The following is a 27904-nucleotide window of genomic DNA, read 5'->3' as shown; positions in this document are numbered from 1 at the left end:
GGTGCAAAGACCTGCTGGTGAAAACACTGTCAGCTGAAGCGGAACGTGACACGTCAACAGCTCCTTCTTCATTTTCTCCCGCAACTGGGACTGCCAGGAAAAAACGTAGGTATCCTAAGCAACCCGCTGGCGGTGATGCAGGGCAGGCAGGACCAAGTTTGGACATCTGGTCCGGACTGAAGGACCTGGCAACAATTTCTGACATGTCTACTGTCACTGCATATGATACTGTCACCATTGACAGAATGGTGGAGGATTACATCGGTGACAGCATCCAAGTAGGCATGTCAGACAGTCCGTACCTGTACTGGCAGGAAAAAGAGGCAATTTGGAGGCCCCTGTACAAACTGGCTCGATTTTACCTGAGTTGCCCCCCCTCCAGTGTGTACTCCGAAAGAGTGTTTAGTGCAGCCGGGAACCTTGTCAGCGAAAGGCGTAGGAGGTTGCTTCCACAAAATGTGGAGAAGATGATGTTCATAAAAATGAATTATCAACTCTTCCAGGGAGACCAGCCTCCAGAACGTACAGAGAGACCTGTGGTGGTGGATTCCAGCGGGGATGAGTTAATACTCTGTGAGGATGAGGATGTACACAACACTGAAGAGGGTGAGGAATCGGTGGATGAGGAGGATGAGGACGACAGAGCCAGTTTGTGCAGGGACAGATTAATTGCCAGCTTGTTTTGTGGGGGCCCAAACGAACCAATCATTTCAGCCACAGTCGTGTGGCAGACCCTGGCGCTGAAATGATTGGTTTGTTAAAGTGTGCATGTCCTGTTTATACAACATAAGGGTGGGTGGGAGGGCCCAAGGACAATTCCATCTTGCACCTCTTTTTTTTCTTTGCATTATGTACTGTTTGGGGCCTAGTTTTTCAAACTGCCATCCTGTCTGCCACTGCAGTGCCACTCCTAGATGGGCCACGTGTTTGTGCCGCCCACTCGTGTCGCTTAGCATAGCCTTTTGGACATAAAAACACTATTGTGAGGTGTGAGGTGTTCAGAATAGACTGGAAATGAGTGGAAATTAAGGTTATTGAGGTTAATAATAGCATAGGAGCAGAAAAACCAACATATTCTGTGATTTTAGCTGTTTTTATTCTTTTTTTAAAAAAAAATACAGATCCAAAACACAAAACCCAGAACCCTAAACACGGAAGGGTGGTTTTGGCAAAACCAATCCAGATCCAAAACACGAAGAAAGATCCAGATCCAAAACCAAAACACGAAAAGTGGCCGGTGCACACCCCTAATAAAAAGTGATTTTATGGGGGACGTGGCTTGGCAGGTAAGCTAAGCAGACATGGATAAGTGCAGATTCTGATTTGTCCACACTTTATATCACACAGACTGCACCTCTTCTTATAAAACTGCACCTGATAGAGGTCCCTAAACTTTTTCATTCTCTGATACCATTGGCTGGGCTGAAAAGTAGCTTTGAAGCGAATACGCATATCCGACTCCAGCAGAGCTTCACTGCTGCCTATAAACCGCTCTATGATACTGAAATAAATGTGTTTACAACTTGAAGCAATGAGCCCCTGAGAGTGTTGGAGCAGTGCCCTCTTGTGGTTCTTTTCTAGACAAAGGCCGCACAATTACACTTTGTGCATATCTGCAGACGTCCACCATCTCGGGTCCTCTGTCGCTGATCAACTAGGCCCACAGAGTCCTTTCAGTCACCATACCTACCCCTGACTACTTCCCCCCTCACCGCCATTATGAACAGGTCAAATACTAATACCAGAAAACATGTGGGTGGTGATACCTCCCAACATTTCCCTAAAGGTGACAAGTCATCGGCGGCTGCCGACCCTCCTTCCCCCAGTCCTCCCCATATAGAGGGAGAGGATACACCTTCTTCAGCTCTATCCACAAAAGAAGACATTATGGCACTGCGATCCCTTATTACAGATTTTAAAGAATCTCTAGAGTCCAAGTTGGATAAAGCAGTTTCCTCGATCAAATCAGACCTATCCTCACTTTCTACAAGAACCTCTAAATTAGAATCACGCCAAGACACCCTTCAAAAATTCCAAAATGAGACTCATAGGGACATTGATCACATTGTCCAGGATCTCACTGATCTCCGTACCAAGAATGAGGATCTGGAGAATCGAGAAAGACGAAACAATCACCGCATACGAAACATTCTAGAATCGGTGTCTTCGGATAACTTAGAGACTTATCTCCATAACGTGTTCTCCTCCATTCTCCCTGACTTAAGCCCTCATCAGCTGCCCCTTGAAAGAGCCCATCGAGCCCTGAGACCTAAGCCAAGAGATGGTGAACCCCCAAAAGATGTAGTCATACGCTTCCTAAGCTTTAAGGACAAAGAAAAAGTCTTGGCCCCGACACGTGGAAAACCCCATATTCTCTATGACAACATTTCTTCCAAGATCTAGTCCCCATTACAATTTTGAAACGCAGAGAACTTCAAGATTTAACGAGGGCACTAAGAGCACGGGGGATCAGTTATCGATGGTGTTTCCCCTTCAAACTAATGGTTGACTTCAACGGTAAAACAATTATCATCAGAGACCCTAAAGAAGGCAAAGACTTTCTTTCCCATCTGGAAGACTCCGGCCCCTCTGCAACAGCTTCAGAGGACATATAATATGACTAAAGTTACATGCTGTTTCTTATCCCCATTTGGGTTCACTCACGATAACTGGACACTCTTCTGAGAAACATACTACTACTAGGCAGAGACTACCCTCCTCCGCCATGGGATCCTAATCTTGATTCTGAATCTCTACACAGACGGCCATTTCATATCCTTTTTCTTAGTCATATTACTATGTGTTAAGATATTTGTAGTTGTTTTACCTGCTCTACTGATTCATAGTAGAACGTTTTGGCTATATGACAACTTTATTTCTTGTAGCTGTATCTTTAGTAGTTTACCACTTCATCGGAGCTACTGGAACACTCTGCTCATCAGGACTTCGAATGCGGGTCCCACGGGAGTAATATTATCCTATTCTTTCTTTGTTTCTAGGAATATCTGACAAACATATTTGAAATGTTTATGTATGTTATATATACAGTTATAATTGACTTTGTAATTTGTAATTGATAAGTATACCCTTATCTGGGCTTTTCTACTGTATGCTTTCTCTCCCCCCCCCTCTGACAACTCACATTGACATCTCTTCAATCATTACTAGGTCTTCATTTACCTCTACTACACAACCACAAATGGAGGGCCAAGGCTCTCTGACACTCTCATTTGTTTCCTCTATACATACTCAGCACTCTTCAGTATATACAATTATTTGTTTTCCAACCTATCTTAATTAGTTACCTAAAGGTAGTTCGGATTCCCCTCCCTACTACCTTCCTGGACTGCTTAGTCCCACTCTCCGAGTGTGTTTTCCCCTGCTGGACACGGGGAATTCCCATCCGGTTCTCTCCCCTTTGTCTTCCGCACTTTTCACCCCTTTCCATTTCTCATTTCTTTATTTTTCTTTTTCTAATCCCCCTCTGTCTTTATTTTCTTTTTCCTTCTACCTCTTAACGAATCAGGAATTTTCCACCTACATTATCTACAGTGAGTATTACACTCCAGCCAAATGTCGCTAACTTTTGCCTCCCTTAACTCCAAGGGCTTAAACACCCCTCAGAAGCACTCATCGCTCTTTCGAACTATCCGAGATCTCAAGGCTGGGATTATTCTTATCCAGGAAACCCACTTTAAAGCGCAGTCACATCCCTCACTACATACTAAGAGTTTCCCCACCGCATACTACTCTTCTAGTCGGTCTAAACACAATGGAGTAGCGATACTGATTAATAGCAAAATCTCCTTCTCCTTACACACAGTACATACAGACTCAGACGGGAGGTATATTATTTTGACAGGCAAATTAGGCAGTTTAGAATGCACGATTGCTAATATATATGCTCCCAACTCAGATCAATCATCATTCTTCAACTCTGTTTTCTCTAAAATAAACAAATATAGGATAGGCAGCCTCATTGTCGGAGGAGACTTCAACGCAGTCCTTAGCCATGAGCTTGATAAAGGTCCTACCCCTACCAGAACATGACCCTGCCCAGCAACTCGCTCCCTAAACAGCCACCTCCGTTAATCGGGTCTATTTGATACATGGCGGGTCCTTAACCCCTCATCCAAAGATTTTACTTTTTTCTCGATACCCCACCAGTCCTACTCGAGAATAGATCTTATTTTATGTAGTAGATTAGCCAATGAACACCTTGTTGACTCCTCTATTTTGTCTAACGCTTGGTCAGAACACTCCATCGTCAATTTTGCACCCCTTTGGTATGGGAAGCGCATAAAGCTGTTATTCGTGGGCATATCATTAATTATGCTTCCTTTAGAAATAAAGAACGTAGGTCCCAAATAAAATCCCTGACCGCAGAGGTTCAACGTCTTGAAACCGCTCATAAATGTACTCCCTCCAATTCACTATACGCCCAACTGACCTCCTCCAGGACGGCCCTTAATGCCCTTAACGCTGAAAAGACTGAACAGGCCCTACGCTGGCTCAACCAAAAACTCTATGAAAAGAGCAACAAAGCTGATTCCCTATTAGCCAATAGATTGAAAGCTCGGAAGGCCAGGACTGCTATCCCAGCATTAAATGATGACCGCGGCACCAGCCACTATAGTCCATCCACCATCAATTCTTTAATTAAAAAATTATTACGAACGCCTTTACAATCTCCCCCCAACAAATGACACTAACGCTGACACCTCAACCGCGGACTATTTGGCCTCTTGTAATCTCCCCCGAATCGATACCGCCACCTCTTCCTCGCTAAACGACCCTATCTCTGCAGAAGAAATTGTTTCAGCTCTCAAAACACAAAAGTCTTCGAAGGCGCCCATTCCCGACGGACTTCCAATGTCCTATTATAAAACTTTTCAAACTTCCTTGATACCTCACCTTACTGTGGCTTTCAACTGTATTTTAGAAGGTTCCTCATTCCACCCACACACGAATAGAGCTACCATAACCATCAGCCCGAAGCCTAATAAGGACCCCCTTTTAGTGACTAATTACCGTCCCATCTCACTACTTAATACTGATCTAAAGCTCTTTGCAAATAGACTCAACCCCCTTCTTCCCTCGTTAATCCATCCCGACCAGGTGGGCTTTGTCCTGTCCAGACAAGCATTGGACAACACTAGACGCACAATCGATCTAGTTCACTATATTAATACTCACAAAACTTCCTCTCTGGTGCTTGCTCTGGATGCGGAGAAAGCCTTTGACAGGGTCTCCTGGCCTTTTCTTTTCCAAACATTGCGCCAATTCGGATTCCGAGGACAGTTTTTACAAGCCATCCAAGCCCTCTACTCCAATCCCTCCGCTACGGTCTCAGCAGGAGGCCTGCTCTCCAACTCCTTCTCAATAACAAATGGGACCAGACAGGGATGCCCTCTATCGCCACTCATATTTGCCCTTATTATTGAACCACTTGCCTCTCGTGTACGGGCCAATCCCGATATTACTGGAATCAAGATTAAACATTCTCAATATACCCTGTCTCTATTCGCAGATGATATACTTTTTACGCTAACAAAACCACTCACCTCTCTTCCCAATCTGTTTCGAGAACTCTCTATATATGGCTCCCTGTCTGGTTACAAAGTTAATCATACCAAATCCGAAGCCCTTCCTATACATCTACCTGGCAATATGAAGTCGTTATTGCAATCAAATTTTAATTTCATATGGAAAAAAGATTCCCTCAAATATCTAGGAGTATTCATTACTAAATCCTATGAATCTCTATATAAAGCCAACTACCCTCCCCTCATTAGCTCAATCCAGAGAGACCTACAACAGTGGCAAACACACTTTCTCTCCTGGGTAGGTCGTATCAACGCCGTGAAAATGAACATTCTCCCCAAACTATTATACCTATTCCAAACTCTCCCTATTCCTATTCCCTCCCACACCCTTAACACACTTCAAACCGCACTCTGTAAATTCATCTGGAACTACCGAAAACCCCGAATCTGTCGAGATATACTCGCTAAGCGTTCCTGGGACGGAGGCTTGGGGTTACCCTCACTGCACCGCTACTATAATGCAACCCGCCATGTTAAGAGATGGGTTGATCTGGAGAGCGACTTAGTGGATGTACACTCAGTCTCTTATCTACCCTGGATGCCCCATAAACATAGACCTAGATCCGCTCTTCTATTCCCCACTATAGTACTGACACTTAATAACAGGGACTCCCTTAATAAAAAAACTGGATCTTTCTCCACACCCTTCCCCTCTAATCCCCATTTGGAGCAACCCTGCATTCCCCCCTGGTCTATCTCAAACAGTGGCTTCCCCCTGGATCTCAGCAGGCATTACTAGGCTTCACCATGTAGTTGAAGTATCCTCACCTAGATCTTTCTCGGACATTCAAGACAAACATAAAATTCCCAATAAACTTCACTATCAATATTTACAAATCCACCACTTTGCTAGCTCAAATCCCTCCACTCGCTCCCCTCCTAACCCCACACCTATAGAGAGACTATGCATGTATAGACCTAATGACAAAGGAGCTATCTCGCACCCTTATCACTTCATACTGGCGTTGAAGCCTCCTCCACTCGAAAAACAAGAACAGGCTTGGGAATCGGATCTTGGCCTTTCGGGGAAGAAGCATGGGACACTATACACTTGACTATTTCTAAATGCTCCATCAGTGTGGCCATCCGCGAGAACTCATACAAGGTATACACCAGATGGTACTTAGTGCCAGAATGTCTACATCACATCTACCCCAGCACCTCTAATCTCTGCTGGAGAGGGTGCGGTCATCTCGGAACTTATTTTCATACGTGGTGGTCATGCCCCCTGATTGTCCCATTCTGGAACATGGTCCGTACCCTACTTTCCCAAATTGTTACCATTCCGATCTCTCTTACTCCACCTACTCTTCTACTTTGCGCTCCGATCGATTCCATCCCCAACACTACAAATAAACTAATCCTTCATATTTCCTGTGCAGTCAAATTTCAAATCGCTCGTAATTGGAAAGTTCAACACACTCCCAGCCGCCAGGAGTTACTGAACAGAATTTGGTTTATAGCAAATATGGAATATATCACCAGTTTACAAAACAATGCTGTTCGGAAATTTCATACCGTGTGGAATCCCTGGTATACTTCTCAAAATTCACCTCTCCCAGGCCTTGGTTAGTTTCGACCCAACGCTCCTCAAATAACTATATATAAATACACTATTTACTTGTGGATTATTCTCTTACACTTCTTCCCCCATTTTTTGTTATCTGTTCCCTCCCCCTCATATAAATCCATCCTCATCCTACTCTCTACTAATCCCTTTTCTAATCCACCATACTCACATTATAAACGGTTTTTGATTGTTAATTACCCATATATTCTGTGGCAAGTGTCGTTACCTATCTGTTGTTGATATACTATTGAATAATATTGTCCAACACGTCATTTGTACAAATTACTGTGCCACCATTTATATTCAATAAACGAATACAAAAAAAAAATACAGCAAACAGCAATGAATAGTTAAAAGCAGCTACTTCCGGTGTTCAATGGTGTAAACGGTAGTCATGACTACTGGACTAGCAGCCAATCCTGTCCCCCTTTAATGTCATTCACTAGGGCTATAGCAATTGAGCCTCTAATAGCTGAGCAGCGTCTTTCCTGTCCCCTTCGGTGCCAGTCACTAGAGCTATATCCACTGAGCCTCTAGTGACTGAACAATGTATTTCCTGGGTGAAATAACCGGAAGCTATCCAGCGTGCGTTCCAAAGCCACCCGGAACTGAGTCATGTGCTTTCCTTTTTGTAAAATGGACCTCTAGAGTTTATGAGGCACCTTTTGGGTAGGATCCCTTTTCTGGAGACAATGGGCCAAATGTAATAAGGTAAGAGTTTAGAAAATGTGAGAATTTTCTCACACTTTTCAAACTCAGCCAATGCAATTGAGTCCGAGAGCAAAGCAACAGAGCAAACTTGCATGTTTTTCAGACTCAAAAAACACTCACAATATAAAATCTCATCCAGATGTTTTCCCATTTTGAGGATAAAATTTGGCCAATGTGAGAGTTTACTGCTAACTCTCACATTTTGTAATCTCTCACCCTATTACATTTGCCCCAATGTGATAATATTAATATATCAATTGCCTCTATTGTTGAGGAAACAGTAGACCTAATGAGAAATACAGAAAGAGCCACTTTAGTAAGATATCAAGAAAAAAATGAATATTACCATAAATAGAATGCCTTTGATTACCACGTTTAATTGCCAGTACAAGGATGTGGAAAAAGCCATTAATAACATTGGCAAATTTTAAATAAGCCAATAGAGGCTTAGTTAACGTACACTCCAGTGAGGTGTGACCATGCCCCCATGAGAAGTGGCCGCACACCTTTTAGTGTGATGCCAGGGCTGTGCCAGTCAGTACCTGGTGATAATGATAAAGGGTACCAACACAACTGTGGGGATAGGGAGGGAGCACACTGCTGGATGCATACAGCTCTGCTTGAGGCAAATATATGCATTTTTCTCTGTGAATGCAAAGTGGAAACATCTGAAGCAGAGTTGCAGTCAACTCTGGATTAGGCTTAATGTGTACAGCAGGGATAGGTGAGCTTTTGTTATCAACGTGCCAAATAAAATCTAGGTACACTCAGTACATCAAGCATTACACGCAGATAAAGAAGACCAATGTGACAAAAATTACTTAATTTACAGCAGGAGCAGTTGCTTTAACCGGTAATAATAATTTTTCAGCTACATTGGCAAAAAAATAAAAAAATCAGTGTAGAAATATCTAAAAATAGAATGTGTATACAGTTACAGTGAGTCACACCACGCATTGTTATGCTTAATCTGCTACCAATTCCTTTTTGCTAAAAATACTACTCCTAAATACTTAGTACTCTTAGCGAATTAAGATGCAAAATTTGGGAAAAGGTACTCAAGTATGGGAATCCATACCCGTGGTGGACTATCTAAGTTGTGCCTCGTGCCAATGCTGCAAAAATTAGATTTATGGTAGACTTACCATTGATAACTCTTTTTCTTCAAGGTCCATAGAGTCCACAGGGATACCATGGGGATAATGTGGTTGGAGTGATCCAGGCACCAAACAGTTAAAGCTTTCAGCTCCCAGGATGCCTCTGGTCCAACTTCACATATACGCCGCCCCTGGCCACAGACATTCAGTTTTGTAAACAAGCCAAAAACAGGGAAAGGAAAGAATAAAAGCAAGAACAATCGGACACCAGAAACACTCTCATACAAGTTGAAGGAATCCATAACTGAAAGCAAAATTACCCAATGCAGCCAGGTGCGTCAGGGTGGGTGCCCTGTGGACCCTATGGACATTGAAGAAAAAGCGTTATCAATGGCAAGTCTACCATAACTCTTATTTTCTTCTTCTGGTTTCATAGTGATCCACAAGGATACCATGGGGATGTCCTAAAGCAGTTCCCCTAAGGTTGGGGAAACTCATCAGCGGAAAGGAGAACTCGTCGCCTAAAGGAAGCATCCTGAGAGGCAAAAGTATCAAAGGTGTACAATCTGAGAAAACAGTGTGAAAACAGTGTGAACAGAAGACCACATGGCTGCCTTGCACAATTGCTCAACAGAGGCACCATGACTAAACGCCCATGATGGCCCTACAGACAGAGTAGAATATGCTGTGTTTAGAACAGGAAGATTAGTCTGTGGGTATACCTGAGAGATAGTCATACGTAACCATCTAGCCAGAGTCTGTTTGTTAGCAGGCCATCCCGTTTGTGAAAACCATATAACACAAAGAGTATCTGATTTTCTATGCTCCACATAGATAAGGAGAGTAGGAACTACATCCAGGGAGGCTTCACCTACAGAAATGTCTGAAGACTGAAAAGCTGGAACTACAATCTCTTAATTCACATGAGAACGGGACACTGCCTTAGGAAAGTAACCCAGTCCTGTGTGTGGAGAACAGTTCTATCCTGGTGAAAAATAAAAAATGAGGAGCGACAAGAGATTGCTGCCAAATCAGAGACTCTGCATGCAGAAGAGATAGCAACGAGAAAAAGTGTCTTCGCTGTCAACCACTTCAATACTACAGAGTCCAGCGCTGTCAACCACTTCAATACTACAGAGTCCAGAGGTTCAAATGGGGGAGCTTATAGCCCCTTGAGAACCAAAGACAAATCCCACGGTGCTACCAGTGGGACAAAAGGAGGCTGAACTCGGAGAACCCCCTGAAAAAAATTCTAACATCTGGTAAAGAAGCAATCTTTCTCTGGAACCAGACTGACAGTGCAGAAACCTGCACTCTCAAAGTAGCCAGACGGAGACCAAGGTCCAATCCAGCCTGGAGAAAAGCCAGTACCCGGGAAACCCTAAACACCTTGGGGTCATATTTTCTGTGGGAACACCACTGACCAAAAGAATGCCAAACCCTGTAATAGATGCGGGCAGAGGAAGGCTTTTGTGCCCTAAGCATCGTTTGAATCACAGAGCTGGGGAAACCCTTGGCTCTTAAGATGGAAGACTCAAGAGCAACGCCGTCAAAGACCACCTAGGTAATTCCGAATGCAGGAAGGGACCCTGCGCTAACAGATCCAGCCATAGAGGAAGAGGATATGGACTATGTATGGATAGATTCTGTATGTCGGTGAACCAATGATGTCTGGGCCAAGCAGGAGCCACTAGTATTACTGTTCTGTCTTCCTGATTGAATTTCCTGAGAAACCTTGGGAGGAGGGAAATCGGAGGAAATAGATACGTCAGCTTGAAGTCCCATCTTACTGCTAGTGTGTCCAAGAAGGCTGCTGAGGGATCTCTGATCCTGGACCCGCACCTGGTGAACTTGTGGTTGTGACGTGATGCCATGTGGTCTATATCTGGTAACCCCATTTGTTCACCAGGAGTTGAAAAACCCCCGGGTGGAGAGATTACTCTCCAGCGTGTATGTCCTGACAACTTAGAAAGTCTGCTTCCCAATTGAGAACTCCCGGGATGAGATCGCCGTAAGATGATGTTCTGCCCAATTCAGAATGTTTGTCACTTCCCTCATGGCTGCATGACTTTGCGTGCCTCCCTGATGATTGAGATAGGCTACTGTGGTCGCATTTCAGACTGGATCAGGACCGGCCTGCCATGGAGCAGGTCCTGTGCCACGATGAGGGCTTTGTATACTGATCGAATCTCCAGAATGTTTATGGGCAGATGACTTTCCTGATTTGTACATCTTCCCTGAAAGGTGTGATGACCTGTCACTGACCCCCATCCGTGAAGACTGCCATCCGTGGTGAGAAGCACCCAATTTGGAATCCAGAATGGGCAACCTTTGTCCAGATGACCCTTTTGTAGCCACCATAAGAGAGTGAGAAGGATCCTCTGGGACCTTATTAGATGATACGGTCTGTTCCACCTGGAGAGAATCAATTTTTGCAGAGGTCTGGAATGGAACTGAGCATAGTCCACCATGTCGAAGGTGGATACCATTGAGCCCAGGACCTGCATCGTTGACAGAATGGATACCCTTCGCTTGTGTAGCAATTTCTGTATTCGCAATTATAGGGCCACAATCTTGTCCTCTGGCAGAAACACCCTTTGTGCCTGAGAATCCAGAAGTGCCCCCAGATTTACCATCTGCTGTGTTAGAGAAAGAGAGGATTTCTTCCAATTGTAGATACAGCTGAGCTTTTGTAGGCAGGCAATGGTCAGTTGGAGATGGTGTTGTAAATTATCTGGAGACTATGCCAATATCATAAGGTCGTCCAGATATGGTAGTATTCTGATTCCCTGATGCTTGAGGTAGGCCTTCATAACCACCATTATCTTGGTAAAGACCCGAGGGGGCTGTTGATAAGCTAAAGGGCCTGAAATTGTTAATGTTGTTGCAGGACAGGAAACCATAGAAATTGTTGGGGGGATGGCGTAATAGGCACATGCAGATATGCATCCTGAATGTCCAGGGAAACCATAAAATCCCCAGGCACCATTGCCAAAGTAATTGACCGAAGAGTTTCCATACGGAACTTGTTGAGGGTTTTTAGATTTAGAATAGGGTGATGAGACCCATTCGGTTTCTGAACCAAAAATAGATTGGAATAATAACCCCTTCCTTGCTGAAATACAGGAACCGGGAGTATCACCCCTGCCTGCAGCAGAGAGTAAATGGCTTCCTGAAGAGCCAAGGCCTTGATCACATCTGAAGGGGGATTTGTACAAAAAACTTCTGGGGAAGCCTCCGGAAAGTGAGGGCATACCCCTGAGAGACTACTTCTTGGACACAGGCATCTGTTGTTGTTTGATACCAGAAATCCGCAAATTGAAGAAGTCGGTCTCCCACCCTGGGATCCCACAGGAGGAGGCCCACCCCATCAGGCAGAAGGTTTGTTGTCTGGCTTAGAAGCTGGACATCTGGAAGGCCCAGACTCTTAGTTTGTCTGCCTAGAAGAAGACTGTTCCTTTGCTCATCCCTGGGGATGAAGGGACTGAAAAAAAAACTGCCTAACTTTAATGTAGCCGTAAATGGCAGACCTGCAGATTTTGAAACTGCCAGAGTAGCTATTATCTTATCTAACCCTGCCCCAAAAAGTATATTTCCATAGAAAGGTAAGGATTCCAGGGCCTTCTTTGACCCTGTATCAGCTTTCCAGGACCTTAACCAAAGGACTCTATGAGCCACCACTGAGGCTGCTGATGCTTTAGAAGCTAAGAGTCCCACATCTATTGCAGCTCCTCCCAAATAGGAGGCTGCTTCCCGTATGTGGTAGATATATGTGAGCTGTTTTCTGGTAGCATCTGGTAGAGAATCCTCCAATGCCCCTGTCCATTCTTCAATCGCTTTGGCTACCCAAGCCCCAGCAATAGCTGGACGAGTAACAGCTCCAGATGATAAAAATATTGCCTTAAGACATGTTTACATTTTCCTAACTGTAGAATCCTTAAGAGAAGATGCTGACAGAATAGGCAACGTAGCAGTGCATGTGTCTTAATTCAGATGCTCAGCACTGTTAACTCAAAAACATAGAAAAAAATTAATGAATAAAAGCTTAGGACTGCCAGAGTAGTCCCCTGTTACAACAGTGCATCTGAATTCTGCCGCACCAAACGAACAAGTGAATGCCTGTGGTCGGGGGCGGGGTATATGTGGAGGAGGTCCAGAGGCATCCTGGGAGCTGAAAGCTTAACTGTTGGGTGCCTTGATGACTCCAACCACATTATCCCCATGGCAACCCTGTGGATCCCTATGGAACCTGAAGAAGAAATGATAGGTGTACAGTATGAGGACACATCTGTATACAGCTTTTGCTCATGCCAAGTTCCATTGTGCTTCATCTGTATGTATTTAAAATTAATTCCTGTGTATCTTCTCAGAGCGCCTCACTTGCGTCGGGCATCTCATGCTGTATGGTGAATAGATGCTAGGTGTATGAAGACACATCTGTATATATCTCAAACCCATTTATATGCCTCTTTTATGCCATCAAACTCCTTCACATGCTCCTTTTTTTGCCATCAGGCCCCTCCACTTGTCCTTTATATGCCATCAGTTTTTTCCACATGCCCTTTATATGCCATCACACTCCTTCATATGCCCTTTATATGCCATCATACCCTTCTGCAAGTTCCTTAAATGCCACCACACTCCTCTTCAAACCTCTTTTATTTCATCACACTCCGTCACATTCCCCTTATATGTCATCACACCCTTTCAGGTGCCCCTTATATGATATCAGACTCACTTTAACACTTTTGTGCCATCAGACCTCATTTATTTTAAATTAATTGCTTGCAGTAATCTTCATCCAGAGACTAATCCAAATGGATCCAAGTTGACGTCCTGAAATTGAGCTATTGAGAAGGACCACATTTATAATTAGACAAGCTAGCCTGTATTTATAAGCATTTGGAAACATTATTCATTCAGCCCGAATCAATGTATAAATTCAACATATTTATCATCTGCTAACTTTAATCATGCTGATAATTATACCCAAATATGTGATTGGTTTAAAGAAGAAAAACATGCTGTATTTTAATACCAGGAATGTAAATTGGATGCTGCCCAAAACACTATATTTTTACCAGTTAAAAAACACACAAACCACCGTTCTCTTTTACAATATCTATAATTGGAAGAAATCAATACAAACAAAACTCAGCTTAGCAAACTGTACATACATAAATAATATTTTCTCTTGACATTTTATAGATTGTTCTATTTTTAGATCATGATTTCATTTCTTACATCCAGTTACAGAGCTTAAAAAAGTGCTTTCCATTTGTACATCTTCCATACTTAAAGCAGAGTTTACAGTTAATTCATGCTTCCCACACAAAATCCCCACACAGAAAGCCCCTAAACAAAAAAATGCCACAGAGAAAAGTAAAAAAATATTTGCCATATAAGTTCTTTAAAATGTTATATTACAAGCATCTAAAATAGCATCATAATTGCAAACTCTTTGTGAAATACTGATAATGCTCTCATTGGGAATTAGCTACCAGTTTGTTAGATATTATAAATGAGATGACACAAATGTGAAACTTGGCTATGCATAGTTTTCAGGAACAGATCAAATGATTTGTGGGTAATTGTCAAATCACGTTTTAAGTAGAGCTTTAAAAGGTACCTTACTTTGTTAACTGTGGAACACAGCATAGTGTAACCAATATAGCATAGCTCTCATAACTGATTAATGTTCAATGGCTATACAGGGAACGAAAGTTGTTATAATAAGTGCAATTAAAGTCTGGCAAAAGCTCATACAAATTTCTGAGTGAGCTCTGTCAATCAGCATTGTTATATAGGTGGTGGCCCATTGGTGTATCGGAGCATTGGGTGGAAGGACCGTGCAAAATTATTGGACAGAGTACAACTGTAGTCTTCTTCAGTCATTGGTACAAGGCAGGCAAGACCAATTAACAGCAGCAGTAGAAGTTGAAGTGGAAACGCAGCTCGGAGAACTCGGAGAAAAAAAGATTGGTGTCTTTCAGCCAAGTTGGCTTCAGAATGGTAGGAACCTGAGCCATCTTCTTTGGACCTGATAAATGAAGTTGAGAAATGAGCCTAAAGTAACAACAAATACAACCATATATCATTTTCAGACTTATTTTCAGCATGTTTTCTGGTGCCTTGACCATATAAAGCCTCATAAAAACTGTCAATATACTGTAGTTCTATTTCATTATTGGCATATCTGTGGAATAGTACATTCATTGCTATGCGTGTGATCTTTTAGCATGGAAGACATAGCTGTATTCTTTGATTAAGTGGCACTGAATAATTATTACATAATTTAACATTTCTTGCCACCATATGATCCCGAGATTGTGTAACTTAAACCCATACATAATGACTTTACAATATAAAATGTTATTACATTTGTTGAGTCTTCTTCTAAGTGTTATGCTCATGTGTATTTTTCTTTTTTAAATATTGTGGAAAGTCAAATGTATAATGAAAAGCATTGGAACAAAAATATTACTTTAATCGGTTTACTATACAGTAAATTGTTCAAAGATAATTAGAAATACCTTGAGCACCTTGTTGAAATCTTGCACTGAATCAGAAACCATTGCTTTAATCACAATACAACAACAATATCCAGAGACTTATTTAGTTAATTGCGAGAGAGAGAGAGAGAGATATTATGGATGATTTCAGCGCCAAGTAGGTTCCTGTACACCGATGGACTTTGTGTTTTGGTGGTAGTAATTATACCCAATTTTAAATAGTAAAACGTACTTCCCAGAATTTGTGGGTGTCAGCTCTATCAACAGGATTGTGGCGTTTGGCAATGCACCAAATAAATTTCAGACAATATATAGGGTTGACAATGAGCGCCTTCTGTGCTTAAAAGATAATCTTAGTTGTAAGTAAAATAAATTAAAAAGTATACATATGTGTGGTCAAATATAAAATCGTTTCAAATTTGTGCACACGTAGCACTTTGGCCTCAATAAAAATAGATATATATATAATATAAAAAAGTGCCTAATGCCTATGTAAGCTTGATACCTATTGAGGCCAAAGTGCTACGTGTGCTTATTATAGAATTCCAACAAAGTGCACAAAAGTGGCAATACCTACATAAAGTTTAGAAAATCATTCAATTAATGAATAACATCTACAGGTGTATCCAAATAAAAATGTATATTTAATTAGATAAAAGACAATACATTATCCATTTGCTTATATTTTTTCTATGTATTGTAGTTTTGCTTTTTTTATCAAATTAATTGTTCTTATGTATTGTCTTTTATCTAATTAAATATTTTTTATTTGGATACATCTGTATATGTTATTCATAAAATGAATGATTTTCTTAACTTTATGTAGTTGGAATTCTATAATAAACACACATAGCACTTTGGCCTCAAGTTTACATAGGCATTATAAACAATTTTCCATTATATATATCTCATTTTTATTGAAAGTTTTGCACAAATTTGAAACAATTTTATATTTGACCACACATATGTATACTTTTTTATTTATTTTACTTACAACTAAGATTATCTTTTAAGCACGGAAGGTGCTCATTCTCAACCCTATATATTGTCTGAATATATATATATATATATATATATATATATATATATACTGTATATATAAACAAACATACATAGTAATATTATGGCAGTCTAGACAGGAAATACCTGTATCATTTAGGAGTTGTTCAATATTAACATTGTGTTCTTAATCGGTCCAACATCATATTGGACCATGTGCATGTGGTGCCATCACCTCGGGCACAAGGCTGAGGGTGCAGCAGTATCACTGCCACAGTTCACCTTCAAAATGGTAGGTGCCTGGAATAGCACTGTGCAGCCTGGAGAGCCACAGTCAAGCTCCCTGGTCCCTGCCTCCTATTCTGTGATTTCATGATGTCACATGTTCCGAGAATGTAGGTATGTATACGTCACCTCTCTTGCCTCCATTGCCCTCCTCCCGTTGTAATACTGTCTGGGTCACATACATACCTGTCCTCGCTAACACAATCGCACAAGTCGATAGGTTAGTGACTCCCAATATCCTGCATGCTGATGATCTGATTGGCTGACCTATGAACACAGGGACGTCGAGGGGGGGGAGGGCGGGTACAGTTCACCCGGACCCGGGCTGCAGTGGGAGATTGCTTGCGGCTGCTAAGCAGCAGCCACAGCAATCTCCTGTGCCTGAAGGGGGAAGCGATCACACTGATCGCGCCCCCCTCTGGCTTTGCGCCGGGCTGAGGGGCTTGCAGCGCCCCCTCTCCGCCACTTCACGGCGCCGCAAAACAATTTGTAAGGGGGCGTGGTCACGCCTCCCGCGATTAGGCCACGCCCCCTCTTTACCGGGGCCTGTGTGGCTCTCTACGCCCTTGTATGAATATTCCAATTATTTGATAATAATCAAAGCAAACTTGTAGGAGATGAAGACTGACTACAGTAAGGGGGTCAGAACCCAGTATACAATTGGTTGCCTTATAATTAAGTTGAGGAAGTACAGTAAAAGCGAGACTAAAACTATTTATATTTTTAAATGTCAATGGACATTTATGTTAGTCATTACCTAACCAAAATACATAACGTATGGTACATACTAATAACAGGGTGATTGGAATAGATATATAATGGTTTTACTCATGTTCATGTCAAAATCTTTGATCATATGATATGTAATATACATTATAATTCATACTTTACATCCGATGAAGGACAAACCATACAAAACAGTACAATATTTCAGTACAATATTTCAGTACAAACCATACAAGACAGTACAAACTCCATCTCTTTGCAGTTTCTAGAAATACAGAGATAGGGATGGTGTTGTGCTAATTGCACCTCATCTCATTGTGGTTTGTATGCATTGCAATTTCCATAAAGCTCAGAGCTATGAATCATGTTGAATAACAATATTAGTAATAGTAATAATTGTCCTAAAGATAATGTTGATTTCCATCTCTCACATTACTCTACTGTACATTTTATTTTTCTGATTTAGCCTAAACATGAACAACATTAATCGCTAGCAGTCTACTTCTGCTTGCCCTGTTATACCCCTTTCACACTGCCAGTAATAACCCAGGTTATGTCACGTGAATGCGCAGCAACCCGGGTTATTGTGTAGTGTGAAAGGGCCCAGTTGATATAACCGGGGTAACGATCCAGCATTTCAACCAGGGTAACAAGCAGGGTTAAACATGGGTTCAACCCGAGGACGATGCAACCCGAGACCCATTCACAGCATAGGAAGAACTGGTACTTGGAGATGATCTCATCTCCAATCACCGGCTCGGCAGGTGACAGCAGTGACGTCATCAACCCGGCAATAAGCCGAGTCTGGCCGCAGGCTGAGAGGGGTCTCAGCCAGATCGCACCCGGAATGAACTAGTGTACAAAATCCAGGGTGCGCCCCAGCATTGCAGTGTGAAAGGGGTATTAGTTAAGAATATGTGCAGCTTTTATTTAATACTGTAGCTCTGCTAGTTCCTTTGTTACAATACAGTAAACAATTACTACAATGTACTATTCGGCATTCTTCGTATCTTCTGTACATCACAATTAAATATTGTAATCATCAAACTCAACTGTTATGTGAACAATACTATGCTGCACTGTTACATACAATAGATGTGGTAGTTTTTACATAGTGGGCTTTTTGGATGACTATTCAATTATTCTATTACATCATCATCTACAGGTACATTTTCTAATTCTCAGTCATTAATTATGGAATTTAAGGTTAAAGATATGCCCCGCATTTTTCAAATGCATAAAACTACCTAAATCATGTTTTGTCATAAATATCCAAAATATTAAGTAAAGGAGCTTCTGAATAGGTTCCAACTGGAAAGTAGTACATGGACTGAAGTTTTGGTACTCACCGGTATTAAATTTCTCTAAATCTATCTAGGGGTCACTAGTATACCTTGGTGTGTACAGGGCGCCAAGCTAGAACCAGGCACAAAATTCAAGCTAAGTTGCTTTACAGCCCATTAGGGCACAAGACCCATCGGATTGCAGTTGAACCTAGTAAGTCCAAAGAAGAGAAATACTAAACCAGAAACATACTCAACAAAAATACTGAACAGAACAGAGTGAAAGAAGGGGAGAGAACATAGCGTCCCCAGATGAATTCTTGTTTTTCTTCTTTTCTCTTTCATCTATTCTGGGGGACACTGGTATACCTTGGAAACTTTTGAAAGCAGTGCACAAAACATTCCATCCCACTGGGGTCTTACAGATACAAAAACCTGAATACTTCAACAGTAAAAAAAATAGAAACAGAGGACCAGACTGTCCATGCAAACCATCTGGCTATGCTGCGCTGCCGAAAAGAGATGCACCAGCTTGGAAAGTGAGCTACAATATGACCAGGCATTGGATCCTGCACTAAACACAAGCAAATGGTATGCAAAAATTGACCAGGCCACCAACTGATATGTAGCCAGCCCAGGGCCGGATCAAGGTCTGTGGGGGCCCCTGGGCAACAAACTTGGTGGGGCCCCTATCAATAAAATTATCGAAGCGATATTTTGCGGATGTTAACAAAAAGCATAATGTATATATATATATATGTATACACACACACACACACACACACACACAAGACCAGGGCAATGGACGGCACTCAGCAACACTCCACAACCAACAAATGAAAGCACAGCAATAGTTTGCTATAAGTAATATATTTTATTTATATATATATATTATTTATATATACATATATATTCACAGTACACGCATACAGTATACACACACAATTACCTACATGCATTCAGTATACACACATACACAATTACCTACCTGCGTACAGTATACACACAATTACCTACATGCATACAGTACACACACACACAATTACCTACATGTATACAGTATACACACACACACACAATTACCTACATGCATACAGTATACACACACACACACAGTTACCTACATGCATACAGTATACACACACACACAATTACCTACATGCATACAGTATACACACACACAATTACCTACATGCAGATAGTATGCACACACACAATTACCTACATGCATACAGTATACACACACACACACACACAATTACCTACATGCATACAGTATACACACACACACAATTACCTACATGCATACAGTTAACACACACAATTACCTACATGCAGACAGTATACACACACACAATTACCTACATGCAGACAGTATGCACACACACAATTACCTACATGCATACATTATACACACACACATACACACACAATTACCTACATGCATACAGTATACACACACACACACACACACACAATTACCTACATGCATACAGTATACACACACATAATTACCTACATGCAGACAGTATACACACACACACAATTACCTACATGCATACAGTATACACACACACACACAATTACCTACATGCATACAGTATACACACACACACAATTACTTACGTGCATACAATATACAGTATACACACAATTACCTACAGTACATGCATACAGTATACAGTATACACACACAGTTACCTACTTGTACACAGGCTCTCTCCTCTTCTGCTCCACGGCAGAGGCAGTGTAACATGACACCTTGGAGTCCCACTCAGCAGCTCTGCCTCACGCTGTCACACACTGCAGGCAGCCTGGCCCCTGGGTAGCTGCTTCCTTGCTTGCCTGGGCTCTGGTCCGATCAGCCACAGTCTCGCAAGATTTTGCATCCTAATCTCACAAGACTGTGACTGTAATCAAGCTCCTCGGCGGCTGCTGAAAGGAAACAGCTGAGCTGCCGAGGAGTACCGCACCGGAGACAGCTAAATGCTGTACTCCGGTTTTCAATAGAAGTAGTGACCGGAGGCAGGGGACAGTGTGTGGGGGCCCCTTATGTGTGGGGGACCCAGGACGACCGCCCCTGTTGCCCTGCCTATAATCCGGCCCTGAGCCAGCCATCCTCTCCCAAGTGAATCAGCATCAGAGGACTAACTATTTACGAGTAGAAGCAGAGATATTTACATAGATCCGAACCCCATCAATATGGAATAGAAACATAGAGCCATTACTACACCAAACAAGATCTGTCCCTAGGGCCAGGATACCACAGCCTGGTCAAAAATGCAAAAATTACAACCATGTAAGGAATGAAGGTCAAGATGCAGAATAGAACTATTAAAAACAAAATTAGACATGGTGACTTACAAGAAAGAGCAGCCAATGCAGGCCTTGTCCTACTAAAGCAGTAGCAAGCAAAGACATGCAGAACTTAAAGCCCCTACAGTCAACAAACTTGAAAGCACATATGCGCAATGCAGAAAGGACCAAGGGCCTGATTCAGAACCGGTCGCAAGCACTGAGCGCTCGCAACGGGGTCCAAGTTTGCCCACTGGGTATGCGCACGATGGAGCCGGCTCCATCGTGCGCATTCGCGAGACCCAGCTAGCGATGGGTGCTCCTTCGCTCTGGGTCTCGCACCAAAGGGGGCAAGCTGTCGATGGTGATTGACAGCTCGCCCCGTTTGGTAGTCGGGCAGGGGGGGTGGCTGGCCAGTGGGAGAGCTTCCGCCTCTATTAGAACCAGAAGCTCTCTGGGGGTTGCGGCCACGAGACCCTACCACAAGAGTCTCGTCGCAAGCCCGATGGTCGCGATGGTCTTGACCATCGTGACCATCAACCTGGCCGCTCGCAATAGCTGTGGGTGGTCACCCACAGCTATGCGAGTGGCCAGGAGGCCGGACAAAAAAACAAAAAAAGCCCTAATTCAGAGCGAGCGCACTTTCAGAGCGTCTGTCTCTGAATCAAGCCCCAAGTGTGGACTCCATAGAACAACAGACAAAACATGGACAGTTGAATGTGGAAAGCACCTGAAGCAATATGCTGAATCAAAAGAATAAGTAGCCAACATTTGCTGAAAGAACACAGAGAGGAACGAAAACTGAAAAAAAGGCCAAGGTCAGGCCACGTTTTGCACCACGTTTTTGGATGAGATATATGCTACAGTCGAAGTTCAAAGAGTAAACCAGTGTACTCGCACTCCAACTGATGTAGATTGATGCAGACTGGATTCCAAGTCCTGATTCCAATTGACTGACCTGTAGAATCATAGTCACACTGAGAAAAGAAACAACTGAGAGTCTTGACCCAACCACACTCGGTATGCCAATAGAACTGTCATGGCTTCCCTTATTAATGCCACCTAAAGCCTGGTCTTGCACTGTACTGAACCCTGCAAAGTGCGACTGAATGCCAACATTTGGACCACACACTTCTGCATGCCAGATGAGGGCAGAGGAAACACCCCATCGGATTCAACATAATAATAATCGGAAAAAAAACACCATAGCTAGAAGGCAGTACTCAAATTAGTAAAATAGGGAGAGTACCGAATCATGACAGATTACAGGAACATGTAACTAACACATTGGAGAGAGTACTCTGACAGGATAAACTAGTTTGTGGAAGTCAGCACGAAAAAGTACACTCACACAGCCTTTGTAGCCAATACTAACAGAATATGAGCCAGGAATTCAGTACTCAATCTAAACATGGAGAGTATTGCAACAAAAAATGTGAGTATAGTGACATAATATGTGTGCCAAGTCTCAATCTACACATAATATGTGAGGCAGTAATTCAAACAGAGAGAGAGTATGATGACTAAACGTGTGATCCATTAAGCCAAAAACTCAATGTAACATGAAGTGAGTATCTTGACATAACAGGAGAGTCAAAAGTCAATACTCAATCTAAACAGGAGAGAATATTCCGATCCATAAAACCAGTAGTCAAACTACACATCGAGAGAGTATTGTGAGCTTCAAAGACAGTATATAATCTAAGCATGGAGAGTATAGTGATCGTGATCGGAAAATCAGTGAAATCCAAACATGTTGGATTTCATGGATCCAGAGATGCTGGGTTGCAGGATCGTGGTGATTCATCGTGTATGGGCCCCATTAGATGGCAGGGCTATTCCAGCCATGGAAAACATAAGGGAGAAATCAACCAAAATACGCTAACAAGGTAAACAACAAACTCACCACTGTATACCAGCATGTTTCTTCAGCATGCATCCAGTTATACTGGAGAAAAATGGCAAAAGATTTATTGCGCACAGCTAGGGAAGTCCCCTGTAGAGGTCCACACCAAATTTAGTGCCAAAGTCTAGTTATAGTGTGGGCACAAGCACAGTGCACTGTCCTGTCTCAAACGCAGTGTTGCAAACCTGTTCCAGCAAGCGTATCAGAGTCGGATAGCCTTGCCCTGACTACAAATGATTCTTGACCAACTTGGAAACACTTTCTTACATGTTGCGGTAGCAGCCTACTTTTAAATATTCCATTTGAGATTTCATTTAATCTTTTGACGTGTTAATAAATACAATTGATCCTGTGCTCTCCAATATCAGTCACAAAATTGACTCACCTGTGAGGCCTAGAACCTCTCAGCTGGTGGCGATGCCAGCCTCATAAGTGCATGTCTAAGGACTAAACTGAAGTAGTGGTCTTATTAGAACTGTTGGACATTTCTGTCCCCTATGGTACCAAGTTTACATGAATAAAGAAAACATCTTAATAAATCTTTAACAACTGTTACTGTCTCAAAATGGGATAAAGTGTATGCTCTATATATTCCATATTATGCATACATTAGGCATACTACAACATTGTGCTTATATACAGGAGGTGCTCCCTAATACTGCAAATATAAACACAAATCAATACTACTAAGGGGTCACTTTAAATATGCAGACAGATTTTGAGCACTCAAGGCCTGATTCACCAATGATCGCAAGTGCAAATAACTCACGCACACGGTCGATTGTTGCCTTCTGCGCATGCAAATGGATCGCAGTGTGCATGCGAGAACCAGCCACTGCGATCGCAGTGACTACGCAGACCCATCGCAGAGTGATTAACAGGAATTACCGTTTGAGGGTGGTGACGAGGGGGTGGTCGGAGAAACGCAGGCGTGCCAGTGCATTTCAACGCCGTTACAGAGGCGTGCATAAATTAGTCACAGCGTTGGCATACGCAGCATGAGCTCTAGCTGCATGCAGGAAGTTTAGCAATTTCTAGGTAAGGTCTGACCTGTAATTGTGCGTGAGGCTCTGATGGTACTCAATGGTACCAATGTTTTCACAGACTTGCAAGGTATTGTGGATGTGAGTAAAGGGAAGTGGACATCTTTATGTTGTGCTGCTGCGACATTGCGAACGCAGACCTTTGCATAATTTTGCAACAGAACTGCATGCGATGCACCGCGTAGGGCGACTGCAGATCCATCAGCAGACAGATCATGCTGTCCCCGCTGACAATTGTGTGGTCCCCACTGACCGCACGATATGCCGGCTCCCCCCTCCACCATCTGAATGGAATCGTACATCGCATCCCAGATCATAGGAACCTGTGGGAAGATCTAGGGATGCGATTTACGAATCCGCGGGAGCGCGCAGCACGATATCAGGTACGATATTGTGCCCATACATGGCACGATATAGCACCTATATCATGCCGATCTGTCCTGCCGTGTATGGCCACCTTTAGTAATTTGGCAAAAAAGAGTTGGGCTCATATACACGGCTGTTGACAAACAATGCTGGTTAAAAGCATAAGTAAAAGCATGACCTTTATTCCTTCTTTTTTTTAGTTTTAGAAGCATGTTCTCAAATGTACCTGGCAGTAAAGTGTACTATGTACTTAAAGAGTGGAACTGGTGCGCCCATAGAGTTCCATTATACTTTTCTGAGCATTAAGGCTTCTGAATGATGCAGACAATGTTGAAATGTACACAAAGGAAATGCTTTTAATGCTAGTATGTACAGGACCTAAGTGTGCTGCTCTATAGCATGAAGTTTGGAGAGAATCATTTTTCTATATATTGACTTCTGCTTTTTGTTACATGGAACAGTTATTGTGAAAACTGCAGGCATTTAGGGCCGTATTCAATTAGTTTCGCACCCACGATAAAGTTCCGCCTGCCGGACTTTTCGCCTACATCACGTATTTTATCCGTGGAAACTTATCGTGCGCGTACCCACTATTTGCCCTATTCAATTCCAAAAGATGCGAAAACGGTGACACACGAAGTCAGAACAGGCAAAAAGTGGTGTCGGAATTAGGGATATCAGCCTGAACCCCCCAAAAAGATGCACTAACATTGGGGATCAATGTAGTAGTGCCCGATTAGTCCTAATAAAACGGTTTGCGGTACTGTTTGAGGTACTTAAGTTCGCACAATTAGCGTCTTTCCACAAGTGGTGAAAAATGGCATAAAGCAGTATTTTTTGGAGAAAATAAGAAGTCCTGTCAAATTTTAATGTCTCTAAAGTGTAGTTTTAATAAAAGCACCTGCAATCCCCAAAACACTTGACCCCTTCGTAGTGCACCCCCAGAACCTTATTTCACTAGTTTGCGAACTTGTCCCCCCACTTTGTGCTATTTCGTGGCCAAATTCAAAGCACTTTTTTGGGTTGTTCTCAATTTTTAGGAAATTTTGAACGCAGCTGTCCTTTGGGGGCTGTCCCAAGGGTTCTGAATGTAAAAAAATGCACTTATTTTCTCCTGCTATTCAGAGGCGAATCTTTTCGCCTATTACACTGCATTGACTTTCTGCGTACGCAAAAAGTGGATGGAATTGAATATGGAGATGTTTCCGACAGGCAAAAAGTCGCAATCGGTGATACTTTATCGCGGATCTCGACTTTTCCCTTCTAATTGAATACGGCCCTTAGTCTTAAGCTCCGTACACATGGGGCGGTCAGACAACGATAACGATATCGTTGTCTAATCGTCCTGCGCCCTCCCTGGTGTGCTGGATGATCGATATTGATCATCCAGCACACCACCTACTCACCGCCAATTAAGCGGGTACCTATAGTAACTTGCTCGATATCGAGCAAGTTGATCTGCGTGCATGGCCGATGGACGATATCGCTATCATCAATACGTGGCCGCACATCACTGGTCGTCAGTGAGTTTGTAGGGCCCTAAAAATATCGTTAACCTTCAAATCGCTCATTTATATTGCTCCGTGTGTATGCACCATTAGGGTAGTTTAGTGCACCATATAGCTCATACTGGTCATCTCACATATGAAGAAAAATAGAAAAGACAATTTATTCAGTCATGTATCAGTTCTGATTAGATATTGTACATAACAAATACAAATGGACAAGGCTTTGGGTATGCACAGAGAGGTACAAATGTAATTTGTCAAATCAGAATTACAGTATCAAGCAAAATAGTGTGGCATTATAATGTCACATTCCTGACTTGACTGTTGGACTTAAAAAATAGTAAAATAATATGAAACTCTGCCATGATAAAAAGATAAAAACAAAAATGTATTTTTATGAAATATGATATTTTTAAGATAATATAAGTGATCCTTGAAAGCTATATGTTATTTATAAATGTGTTTGTAGACCAAAAATGAATGCTTAACTGATGTCTATGGAACTCATTAAAAAAACCATATGTGTACAGCAACAAGATACAGTTGATTGTAATTAAAGAATTGGGCTGTGGATATGGTGCTATATAAAGGTCCTCATGTGCAGAAGGAGAACAAACCAGCTTCAAAAAGACCACAGCAGTGGCTGAAACTCGTTGCTGTTCTCCAAATAAATATACCACCGGCAGACAATTGCCAACTACTGTAGGTCTCCAAAGCTGACCGGGTCTTGCTAATCATATCCCTGAGACTATCCGTGATTCCTGGTGGAGCGCGTCCCCCTCACAGTGTTTCCGACCAAAGAGAGACGGGTGAAACGTGTGACCACCAGCTGCATTATACTACTACACACGGCACCTGTCGGATATCCAGTGTAAGGAACACAGGGGGCGATTCAATTGTTTTTTTAAGCGTGATAATTAATGAGCGCCCAGTGTTGCAATTCAATTGTTCTGGGTGCTCACTAATTATCGCCCTCTTTGCCCTGGGTTTAGCCGTGTAAAATGGCTAAACCCGTCTAAAGTTCTGGTGTGGGCGAGCTAACTGCGGTTAACGCGCCCTAACCAGGTGGTTTCTCACACATTTCTGCTCGCACCCTCCTGAGGGTGCGAGCAGAAATGCCGGCGCCTATCGCACCCTGACAGAGCAACAATTGAAATGCTCCGTTGGGCGTCTTAAAAAAAAAAAACGCAGACAAAACATTTGAATCACCCCCACTGAGCTACGATTTAGCGGCCGCTGCAAAGAAGGAGCCTGTGACCGTCCGTCCTTCACCTTTCACGGAGCCGGCATCTAATGAAGTGCCTCTGTGGACAATATACAAAAAAGGAAACCCAAAGGAGTGTCCGAGACTGTGGGTAAACATTAGCGTGATAATCGTTATTTAAGCACACATAAAAAACCTCTCTCAGTCTGCTAGATTTCTAGATTTTTAAGAGCCCTAATTATATTTCTAAGGGCTGGATGAGCATTATAACAACTAAAGATATTTCAAGCCCTTTGCCATTAAAAGTGCTCTTAAATTGTGAGACTTTTGGTGAGATAAATAAGAGCATTCATATTAAATACATATTTAAGCTCTTACTGCATGTGAATTGCTAAGTAATGTTTCCTGTGAGCAGCTATGAATGCAGGTAGAAGTGCAATACAATGTACCTGAATTTTTATGAGTATATTATTTTATATCTAATTGAAAGCCGGCACTGATATTTATCTTTGCTGAACTTACAGTATATGAAGTTAGGATTAACAGGGGTATTCAATATGGGTGCGATAACATTGTTTTTGCGTTAATATCGGAGGTATGATGTCATTATCGCAGGTTTTAGTTTTACACCGTATTCAATTTCAAAGACTTATCGCAGTTTTGAAAAGTCTTTGATAAAAAACGGGGATAAGTTTTCACCATTGAATAGGTGTCGAAAAAAAGTGCAGAATTGGGGTTTAGGGGTGCAGGCTTAAAAAAAATAGTCTGCACCCCTGGGACTGACATTTAAAAA

General features: G+C 42.3%; 1 protein-coding gene across 2 annotated transcripts in view; it reads right to left on the bottom strand.

Annotated features, from left to right (window-relative positions):
- Positions 1 to 14090: 14090 nt before the first annotated feature.
- SYNE1 (spectrin repeat containing nuclear envelope protein 1) overlaps positions 14091 to 27904 on the bottom strand; it is a 546802-nt gene continuing 532988 nt past the window's right edge. For both annotated transcript variants that reach the window (XM_088474380.1, XM_088474381.1), the window contains one exon: positions 14091 to 15024. In XM_088474380.1, the coding sequence (XP_088330506.1) occupies positions 14784 to 15024 (241 nt within the window). In that variant the 3' untranslated portion in view covers positions 14091 to 14783. The remainder of the gene's footprint in view (positions 15025 to 27904) is intronic.

Source organism: Taudactylus pleione, unplaced genomic scaffold, assembly GCF_031769625.1.
Source record: "Taudactylus pleione unplaced genomic scaffold, aTauple2 ptg000154l, whole genome shotgun sequence".
NCBI lineage: Eukaryota > Metazoa > Chordata > Amphibia > Anura > Myobatrachidae > Taudactylus > Taudactylus pleione.
Note: the sequence above shows the minus strand (reverse complement) of the source record. Positions and strands in the feature narration are given on the sequence as shown.